Here is an 11,837-nt window from a genome sequence, read left to right on the forward strand (position 1 = left end):
GACTCCTTTAAAATTGTTAGTATGTACTCAATTTAGTTTACAATACTATAGTTTATTGATTGTACAAGTGTTTTATTAACTAGAAGCATGATAATCATTCCACAGCGGTGTGTCAGAATATGACTAGTAGACTTTGCTCCCTGATAAGTATATACAATAGAGGAAATAGGAGTTCAAAAGTCCATGAATTTAGTAGTTCACAAGTTTCTGAGTGACTGCGCTATGGGCTGATCATCTGGGAGAAAAGTAAGAAAACTTGAAAGTAAGTTTTTAGCAACTTCAGACTAAATGTGCATTTTGCAAAGTAATTGTGACGCTTAATGAAATTGAAGGATTAATACAAATTGGCATTGAGATTTTTTTTCTTTAAAGTAACATGTTTACGGTTTTCTGATATTTCTTTTGTCCTCTATTGTAATTGTACATATTTATTTCTAGGTATTATGGCAAATCCTTATGTGAATGTCATAGCTGTGGTCCTTTGCTTGAATTTTACTGGATTGTCAAAGACCAGATCGCAGCAGACTGGTGTTGGTATCTATTACAATTCTGACTGCTGGTGGGATGGGAAGTTCTTGGTGAATTGTTCTTTCACTGGAAAATCTATCCCCACAAACATATCACAAACAGTAACAATAATCAATTTAAGTTATAATAATATTACTACCTTACTGTGGTCTAACTGGAGAGATAAAAAATGGAATATCAAACAGCTGGATCTTAGTAATAACCAGATTTCTGAGCTGTCTTTAAATAGCTTTAGAAATTTACCACTTTTGGAAACTAAATCTGAGTGGAAATATCATTCACTACATCATACTGGATTTACATAAACCTGCACACTAGACTGATAAATATAGAAAAGTTAATACTTATGATCTTCTTCCTTCTTTAAAAGTCTTGTCCATCGAGAGAAATAATCTTAATGCAATTCCAAAAGGTGAGTAGCAGTCTAAGAATTGACTTCCAATATATGATTTTGTATATTGTTTTAATTAATCAGTTGTGTTTATTTAAATCTGAATCGCCTTTAATTCCATTTTACATGTCCTGATCCACAAAAGATCATAACAGGATTTACAGGCTTTTCTATATCCTCAAACATTAATGACTGTGGTCAACACCCTGTGAGGTACATATCGTCTCCCATTTGATAGATAGAGAGCAAAGGCAAATCTTTGGGGAAGCTGGGAACAACATGCAGATCTCCTGAGTTACAGTCCAGCATCTTATTCACAAGAACATCAGTAGAGAGGGGTGAGGAACTTCACTACCTTAAGAGATGAAGAACATTTTGTATATTTATTCGCCAAACACCAGACACAAACAGCCTCTAGTCTAGAGAGCTCACAATTTCAAGCCAAGAGCCAGTAACTAAGAAGGACGGGGAGAATACATTTGAGTGGCTTTTGGACAGACTTTTCTAATCATATTTACAATATTTAGAGTCTAAGACTATATTTACACTAAGGATGTTAAATATCAGGTAATTTACTAGTTGAGTAATCAATGGAATTTCCATCGACTACTCAACAGGCACTTCCGCATTCCTCCTTTGAAATGTACAAAAGCCCCAGCAGGAGGAATGCGGAACTCTGCATGCAGCCTGGGGTCAGCAGGAAGTCCCACTGACTCCTAGCTGCACGCGGGTGTGCCATCTATGAAATGTACAAGAGTCCCCAGTGGGAGATCCCCTGCTGATCCCGGAAATCCCCTGCTGATCCTGGGCTCCATGCTGTGCTGCCACTTTGAAATGCCACGCAAAGCCCGGGGTCAGCTGTGGACTCCCCGGCTGATCCTGGGCTCTGCGCAGTTTGAAATGCTCAGCTGTACGGCACTGCCCCTTTGAAATGCCACCTCGGTGTTTCAAAGATGCAGCACCGCATGGAGCTCGGTACAGGTGCTGTGCAGCGTTGCCGCTTTGAAGTACCCTCTCCCCCCCGCTTTGAAGCCTCTGTCTGATAGAGGCAGCAAGGGAGGGGAAATCAACTAGTTGACTTGACTATCCGATGAACATTTGCTTATTGGATAGTCGACTACTCCTTAACATCCTTAATCTATACTACACACCACAGAGTATAGAGCAGGGGTGAGCAAAATCAGACCTGCAGTCCGAATCCAGCCCACCCAGCTGATTAGCAGAGCATATATACTTATAGCTGACAGCATGTGTTCAGCTGCCCCTTCTCCCACCTTGCTCCATACTGGAGCTGAGCTGCTCCCAGGATTCTCCTGCTAGCTGTGCAGGGTAGTGGGGTGTGCTGAAGTTCGTGTGTCCCCATCCCCCTGTACCCCATCTCTGCAGAGCAGCACAGCTTTCTCTATCTTAAAGAGCCACTGTGTGGCTTCTCTCAGACTTACTCAGCAGCAGCTTGCACACAATATTTAACAGCCTTGACTAGCCTGGAGCCTGAATTGCTCTACCATCTCTCTATAGATATGAACATGCAAACAATAGCAGTATTGGAACATTCAAAACATCATTGGAAGTAGAAGGGAATAAAAGGTAAATACACCATAAACAGAAACAACTTTTTAAAAAAATCTTGGGGAATCTCTCGTCTCATAAGTAGGTTTTGTAGAAGGAGAGCCTAAACATTAATTCTTGTTACAGGCCTAGTCTACACCAGGGATGTTAAATTTCGATTAATCAGCTAATCGAATAGTCAATGGAATTTCCATCGACTATTCTATTAGTCGATAAGGGGGGCACTCACTATCCCACTCCGCCTCGCCCTTTGAAATGTACAGGAGCTGCTCCTGGCTCTTGTGTATTTCAAAGGGAGAGAGGCAGCGGAAACATTCACCAGTTGGGATGGAAACAGTCCCCGCTGGCACGGGTTTTCCTCTGTGCCTCTTTCTTAGAAATGTACAAGAGTTGCAGGCAGCTCTTGTACATTTCAAAGGGAGAGGAGCAGCAGTCAGACAGTGTGAGTGGGACTCTTTCCCTGCTGCTCTCTGCCTCCCCTACTCCCCCACAGAGACAGTTCTGGGGAGAACCGGCTTTTAAGCCGATTCCCCCCAGCACCGGCTTGTGCTCCCCACCCTGATAGAGGCAGTCACCCTGCCTTGTGCTTGTGTACCTTGTGTTGCCACCCTGATAGAAGCAGCAAGGAGGGAGGGGAAGCAACTAGTTGAGTTCCTACTCGTGTACCCAATAAGCATTTGCTTATCACGTAGTTGAGTAGTCATTTACAACCCTAGTCTACCCTAGAAAAGCTTTACAAGTGTTAGAAAAGAAACATACTGGCAAAAAGTGAAAATACCAGCAAATGCATTTTCATGCTAGTATAACAACATCCACTGTAGGTTTTTTGTGAGGACATCAATGCCACAAAGACACACACACACACAAAATCATACCCCTAACTGACATTTACTATACTGGAAAAAGATTTTAAGGTAACCGTGGCCTCAAGAAGGTAGCCAAACAAAGTTCTTCATAAAGTTGTACAGGGAATTCCAAATAACTGTCCTATAGATCTTCTGGATAGAAACCCATCAGAGTTGATTGCAGGTTGACATGCTGCACTGTCAATATATCATCCGGAAGGTTTTGCTCAACCAAACCTTTTCAAGTGATAACCTGATATAGCAGAGCTGCTTTTGCCTTGAAGAACAGTGTTACCATTTCCTACTCTGAACAGTTTTCTATGTTCCTGTAAAAATAAGAGTCAGAGTGATTTGGTCATTTCCACTGAAGACACCTCCCCCCATATCTGGAGGGGACAATTGCCTTCTCCAACTTTTCTCTGGTTGAGTTTTAGCCAGTTACATCCAACAAGATGCCAGATGTTCATTGTTTAGTGTTGCGCTAACAGTGCTCTCACTGAAGTCAATAATCAAGTGAATGGTAAAATTTCCACTACCTTCAATGGGAGCATAGTTAGACCAACACTAACCATGTCAAAAATCCCTTACAGGTCACTGCGTGTCCTTTGTGGATAGTAGTCATGAGCAAGCCACATGTCTACTGCTAGAAGCATCATTAAAGCTTTCCTTAAGGAAGACAGTGTGCCAGTTTCATTAAAAGCTGTTACGTCCCTCCTCAGGAAAATCTTCCACTGCCTATTGTTTAAGAAAACTCCTATGCTATTGCCCTTTCACTGTCTGAAAGCAACAGTGAGGTGGTATTTCTGAAAACCTTGCTTTTCTCATGTGAGCACAGGAAGGAGACTACACAAGTTCCTGTTTGAAGAACTCCTCTATCAAAAGAACAAAGGTTCAAAGATTAATGTTAATTATTATGAATAAGATAGAGCCTTTGATACCAATGACAACACTTGGTTGACTTTACTACAGGAATGGACAAGTCAGCACCGGGGTAGGAATGGAACCAATTTTCACAATGGTTCCTGTGGGTGGGATTGAGCTAATCCAACCCAAGAGTTTTCTCCTATAGGGACCCAATGTTCTGTATGAACTCTAAGGTAACATTTTCAAAAGTTATGTAGGCATGTGGAAGAGCCTAAATCCTAGGGACTTTCAGTGGGACTTGGTGTGCATGTGTGCAGAGGGAAGTGTAATTTCCAGTTCATATAGACATATCCTGCTAATTCACTAGTTGTATATGAATACAGAGCAGTGTTTCTTAAACTGTGTTCCACAGCACGCCCGTGTGCCACAAAGGCAGTTGGAGGTGTACCGCAGAGAACAACAGAATTCAAAATGGCTGCTCTTAAAGAAGCAGGTGACATTTTTTCCCCAATAACTTACCCCCCAACCTTTTCTTCCCCCTCAATAACTCTCTCCCTCCTCCCCCCCCCCCACATTTTTTTTTTTTTTTGTTCTACAAAAAAATCCTTGGTGTTTCTCATTAAAAACAAATATTGTTTGGTGTTCCTCTGTCTTAAAAAGTTTAAGAAACACTGGAATAGAGTATAGCTTAACAGCCAGGGCCAGATTAATCATTATGCTAATAAAGTTATAGCCTTAGGCCCTCCTGCTCAGGCAGGAGGCAGGGCTAGGTAAGGGAGGGGGAGTGAGCTCGCTCACACAACCCTGTTGGAGCCTGGAGCACTTCTGCCAGCAAGAAAGATAAGGCAAATATGTATATTTTTTACAGCATTAAGTAATCTTACTGCTTTTATGCACTTACAAACTGAAAAGAACATTTCAGATGTTATTAATTTGCCAAAAAGATTAAAATGGTATTGATACTCTGCTACCCTTTTGAAAACAAGACTAATGCTGAATAGAATATGCATGATAAACAAAAGACTATAGAAACCATTTGTACTATCCAACAATTAAAATAATGATTTTCTGTCGTCTTGATAACAAAGTTTATTACCAGACAAAATTGGTGAAAGATTAAGAAAGCACTTTGGGCTTTAAGTGTATGTTAAGCAAGTATGTTACACAATTATTTTTGTATTTTCAGGATTAGGGAAGTCTTTACAAAGTCTGCCTCTGTCATCCAATGAGATATCACAGATTGATCAGAGTGATTTTCACAACTGTTCCCAGCTAAAGAACATCTACCTACAGACCAACAAGATAACCAAAATTCATCCTGATGCCTTCAAGAATCTTAAAAGCTTGCAGGTTGTAAATATGGCATTATAATTTTTCAAATGAAAATGGTGTGTATAGAATACTTGTTAGGAACATTAAGCATCATAACTTTTATCCAGTATTAATTCAGTCATTAGTATACAATTGTAAAAATTAATCTAAAGGAAATAGAGTAGGTCTCAAAAAAAATCCTCAGTTCTGTGACAACAGCTTTAAACCATAGCTATATGGGGGAAGTTGTAAAATATTCACATTATTTTTTCTTGTAAACCTTCGTAAGTATTCTAGTTTTTAAAGGCAAGATTTTCCATCTTTTCTTACAGGCTAACTTCACTTTTATATATTTCCTAACCCTTATTAGGACATGTGCTTATACCGCAATTTCAATAATACCAATAGTTGCATCATTTAAACGAGTCAGAGTGTTATATAGCTTCTTTTAATTTAAGTGAAAAACAGGTATCAGAAGAGAATCCTTTATGGGATCTCTTGCAATTTTGACTAAATTTAACAGGAGGCAAAATGCTTTGGGCACTTTGTGCACAGCAGCAGGCATTCAGAACAGATCACCTAGTCCCATTTCCCTGCTATATGGATCCTTCACTGAGCATGCACAGACACACACATAGAAACTGGTGCAGGTTAAGAACACGAGAAATGTGCATGGTCCTACTATTGACCAGCATATAGATGAATTTTAACACTGCTTTTACAGCATAAATACATATGTACCCACTTCATGGACAAGCCATGTAGTCCAGAATTAAGCTCTTAGTTAAAGAGGGTAAAGAGATTTTAAAAGACCAAAATTATGTGATTTGGAAAGGAGACCCATAAGAAAGATCTGTGACAGAAATATATAAAATAATGAGGCGGGAAAGGTAACCTAGTATGTGTTATTTATTTCTCTCCTCCCACCCTAAAAGCAAAAAGGCACTCTGAAATTTACAATAGTGAACTTAAAATAGATATTAATTATTTTAATATATAATTACCCATAATTTTAATCCTAGCTATTTAATACTCATTCTTCAGAGCATAAAGTATCCATCAGTTGGATCAAGAAGGATTTGAAAATACTAGAGAATTACCTTCCTTTGAGGTATCTGAAATTAACACCATTGACCGGGATAAAATTCCTCTTTGCCAAAGCTGGGGTCCAGTTCTATAGTTTGGAAGAAAGTTAGACATGAAGCTTCCAGGCCCCTAGCAGTCACACTGAGGATGAAAGAGTTCTAAGGATACTGCCCTAATTTTTTGTGAGGAAAAGCCTACATTCTTGCACCTTAATGTTGGAATCTCCCATATCTTTGAAATCACTTAATAAACAAAGTTGTAGTACAATTACATCTGGAATATTCTGAAGGTATTTTTCCTGCTTCCTTAAAAATGTTTAGCACATTTTGGTCTGGTAAAAACTGGTTTATTAAAATAAATGTTATTATTAATGTTGCAAAAGTTAGTCGCCATTTGCTCTATACAGCTCTTTGAGTAACTTTTTTAAAAATACATTGTGAACCTCAGCAACAATGCTATGACAACCCTTCTACCAGCAATATTCATTGACTTACACATACTTCAATCAGAAGTGGATTTATCAAACAATCCCTGGATATGTGACTGCAGGCTCATTGCTTTCAAACATTTCATTAGTTTTCTTTCTGAATGGTTGAGGAAAAAGTGGAATATCTTATGCAGCAAACCGATCAGCAACTCGTGACAACCTCTGCTGTCTCTCAAAACATTTCATTTAAAATGTGAAATGCCTATAAACAACGTTTCATTTACGAAAATTGCTGTCCCTATCAGAGAAACAATTGTGCTAGACTGTGGCTTGGATAAAACCTGTGGTATGTGTAACAATCACTATATTCATCTTCCATTTTAAGTTCCTGTAAAATACATACGGTAGAACCATAATCAAACTTCATTCACAATAAAGGAAACCGTTCCTGAGCTAAAATCTTGATTAAGCATAGTTGTACTATAAATAGATATCAGATACATTAAAACATAAGAATGCTGTGATTAAACTGTTTTTTGGAACTTAAGTTTCAAAAATTTGAATATTTATTTTAAATTGTTGATGTCATATTCTACATCTTTATTCAACATTATATTGTAAAATTAGTCATGCTGCAAAGTTAAGAACGAGTTGTGTATTATAAATTAGTGCATATTTTGGAGGATGGAGGCAGAATAAGCTTTGCCACCCTCACTGGAGTAATAACTATGAGACAGTATTTCTGAACTGTTTATAATGAGTGGAAACACTGTGGTGTTTTTATTCTCACTAGTTAAAGTGAAAGAGGGTTTTTATTTAGGTCTGTAAAGCTTGTGTGAAGGGGAGAAGGTAGTTTACATTTTAGTTTATAAATGTGGCTACCCAAAGCTTTAACACATAATTTACTTTGTAAATAAATTCTTTTTGACCCATTATCACACTCTCCCTCCCAATGTCAACAACATCCATAAGGACTAAGACTTTTCCCACTGAGCCCTCTTTCTAAAATTTGGCCCAATTAACAAGTACATTGGAGTGGTCCTGAAAGTTCAACAAAGATTGGCTCTGACAAACTAACAGGAAAGCAAAATGAAGGCTTTTGGACCCTCCTTTTGAAAAGTTTTACTCCAGATGGCTGGATAGGAAATGTCAGGTTTGCCAGCCAGTATCTACTCCCAAGATTAGTACAAATTAAAAGGCTATCTATAAGATGTGCAGGACCCAAACCATCAAGGATTTATTGATTAAAATCAATACATTGACTTTAACCCTGAGATGAAGAAGTAGTCCACACAAGTTCTGGAGCAGATGCATAAGCAGGTTCACAATAAGGTATGTCAGTAATTAACCAACAGCCACATTCTGCACCAGATGAAGTTTCAAGTGATTGTCAAAAAGATACAGCTATAAATATGCATGTATAATATGGCTCAAAAGTAAAGTATTTCCATTGTGAATCAAAAGCATATTGATTTAACTCTAGTAATTTCTTCCTCTAGTGTTTACAGTATGGAAGTTTGAAAGGCTATGGTCCAAATTGGAAGTGTGGGTGAGTCAGTATGATGGTTTAACAGAAAGGTGGCAGGGTATTAGCAGAGCATTGTGGAATAAAGTAAAATATGGGCTTTGTTTAATATTTAAGAATTAATGGCATCTAAAATGGTTAAAGATTATCATAGTTTCCATAGAAATGATGACTACACTGAAGACTATTTAGCTTTAATGGGCAATAGATTTACCTTTTTAATATGTATTTAATGATCTTTCTTATTCCAGGGAATAAAGAAATCTATTAGTGGACACCCAGTGGCAGAATTTCCAAGGACCACTGGCTTCCTCCTATCAGACAGAACAAAATAAAAAACTTAATAATATACAATATTGGGAAAACTGCAGAAGGGCTATATGCATGTATTTGTAACCAAATGAAGATGAAATATCTCATCTATGACATATATGTGGAGCAAAATTTTTCATCATTTTTGGTTAGAAATGCCAGAGATGTCAATGCTGTTATTAGACAAGGAAGAACAGAAGGAGACTTCACTTTGGCAGTGTCTCTCTCAGTGGTCATTACATTTGTTTGTGCTTTTTGTCTTGGTGCTTTCACTAGACCTTACATTTGCAGGATCTGGAGACAAATATGCAGAAAGAAAAGCTCAGCTTCAGAAAATACATTTTCTAATCAAGGATTTTCAGCTGAATCCCTGACAAGAGAAAACACTGCAAACACACAAATAAGGGTGCAGCAAAAATTATCTTTTTGTAGTGGAAACTCTTCACAAAATGTAGGCTCTCACATTGTGGATATTTCTAGCTTGCATAAGGAGGCCCTTCATAACAGAGTACTTGCACTAAGTACAGAAGAAACAAACCAAGATCAAAGCAGTATCAATATTGAAGTAGAAAAAGAAAAGGTGTCTCAGAATAACCAAGCAACTAATTCTGCTGATGAAGCAGACACAGAGATTGATGATGAATTTTTTTCTGCAGTATCAGATCACCAGTATGGCAATAAAGCCTTTCAAAGAGAATTATCAAATAATGACAATTCATCACATGAAGATTTAAAATACCTTTTTAATGAAAATTCAGGAAAAAGCAGGTTCTCTTCTATAGCAGATAGATATATCATGGACTCTTACTCACTCTCTGCTGAATCTTCAGATTTAGATTTACCATTTGCAAGAGAAACCAACTTCCCATTTTCTGAAGCACAAATACAAACAAATACACAGTATTCTAAATACAATGATGTAAGCAACGGATCTAATCTGTTTCAGTCTGAAATTGCAGAGTCTCTGCTGAAGAGACAAATGACTTCCCATAGTCAGCCCTTGAATACTCAACAATTGATGTTCAAAAGGAATAACTGTGAAGAAGAGCTTGATGTAAATGATAACATAAATATGCTCAATGACAGTGAAAATTTAATTTTACCTCTTAGTTATGAAAATGATACAAATATTGATTATTCAAACACCCAACAAACACTGAAACATTCTCCTGCTAGTATTCAAGAGTATGATTGTAAAGAAGAAAATATTAGAAATGAAGACAATCCAGTGGACAGGTTTAGTGACAGCAATTCCATAGAAGAAGGATCTATATTCACACTGAGTGATTCTAGTTCTTTAACAGAAAGTGAGCTGGAGCAGTCTAATGCTGGTGATGATCATCTGACCAACCCGTCCGTAACAGAGCAGATGATTACGTTAAGTGGTACGGGCAAGTTCACCACATTGCTACAGAACCCTAACATTACTACTAGATTTCAAGATATTATGGAAAATCATGAAAATAAAAATGAAACATATTCTGAAACAGCTATACTTTCTGGATCAGGCACTCGCAGGTCTGGAACATATTCATCTGTTCTTCATATGGATTCATCTCAGATTGATATATCTGACACATCTCATACGGAAAAGTTTGCTGATCATGTAATCCTGTCAGATTCAGATACAAACAACCCTGCATGTTGTGAAGTTCTTGGTAAAACTGAGTATGTTACCAATCCAAATTCACCAGCCCAAAATATAATTTCTAACCCTGCCTGCAAACAAAATATAAATTTGAATTGTGTAACATTACCACCATTAAATTATTCTCCCAAATCTACTCCAGATACAGAGAATATTTCTAACAGCACTTATTTGAAGCTCTGTGAATTTTCTACTCTAATGCAGGATTCGGACAGATCCATTCCCACTGATCTAAAAGAAAATGTTATTGAGATCAATACAGCCAAAAATCATATAGCTCAGAGTTCTTCCTTAAAGAATTACAGGGAACCATTTCTTCAGTCTCATTCTGAAAGCACAGATGAAAAAACTGTTTCAAACATTACACAGAAACAGGATTCATCAGTGCAACAAGAACTGCATATGAAAATGTCTGGGTCTTGTGCACAAAGAATGCAAAGGGATTTTAATGAAGGGGAATGTGATACACACACAGAACAAGAAGTTTTGTCTGGAATAGATAAAGGCAATTCTAGCTTGTGTACAGCAGAACTGCAGTTTCACAATATTAGGACAGATTCAAGCTCTTCTGAAACAATGCAATCAATTTTAAATGAAGAAAAATACTTACAACTTGATCATCAGAAGGAAGAGAATGTAGGTTTTCCAGCTAATCCTCAGAGCTTTCTAAATGAAAATGTGAAACATTGTTCATATAAGGGGTCACAAAATGTTGAAAGAAATACAATTGGCAACAGAGCCAATTCCAGTGAAGCTGAGAATGAAACTTCTTTGGATGAATTAGCAAATGTATTTAAGGCCATTCCAATCCTTCAAAATTCAAGTGAAAAACCTGATAAAAAAAATGAAGCCACAAGAGGGCAGCTTTTAGCAGAAGGCAGCTTTTTTGTTAAGAAGAAAAAAGCCTTTGATGGTTTTGCAAGTGTTCTACAAAGCAGGAGAACAATGGACTCCACAAAATAAATGTAGGATGTTAAATGACTGTAACAAGACTCTCTGCAACATTTATTAATGGTACATAATCTTACACAGTAACCAAGTACATGTCAAAACATGCTTAATTTAAGTTGAGTTATACACTCATAAATATTGAACATAAAACTTTAAAAAAATCCATCTAACCAGTATGCACAGTTCTCAGCATAATTATCTGCCCTGAGTTATTTCAGATATTCATGCTGTAAAAATATTTAAAAAATAAAAGTAGTATGACCCTAAGAGTGTGCTATATTGTAACTCATATCAGGCCTGATACACTCACTACCCCCAACACACTGTTGTCAAAATATCTATCTAAAAGGTATCATGTAAGGCAGGGGTGGGCAATAATT

At 37.5% G+C, this 11,837-nt stretch overlaps 1 protein-coding gene across 1 annotated transcript; it reads left to right on the forward strand.

Moving 5' to 3' along the window:
- The first annotated feature begins 156 nt into the window (after positions 1–156).
- On the forward strand, positions 157–11,469 carry LRRC66 (leucine rich repeat containing 66). Its single transcript, XM_075931124.1, is given in 7 exon segments — positions 157–262; positions 439–781; positions 783–940; positions 4,610–4,690; positions 5,384–5,559; positions 7,028–7,233; positions 8,829–11,469. Coding segments are annotated over 6 exon segments (3,600 nt in total). The 5' UTR covers positions 157–262; positions 439–443.
- The last annotated feature ends 368 nt before the right edge of the window (positions 11,470–11,837 follow it).

The sequence above is a fragment of the Pelodiscus sinensis genome, chromosome 5 (genome assembly GCF_049634645.1).
Source record: "Pelodiscus sinensis isolate JC-2024 chromosome 5, ASM4963464v1, whole genome shotgun sequence".
NCBI lineage: Eukaryota > Metazoa > Chordata > Testudines > Trionychidae > Pelodiscus > Pelodiscus sinensis.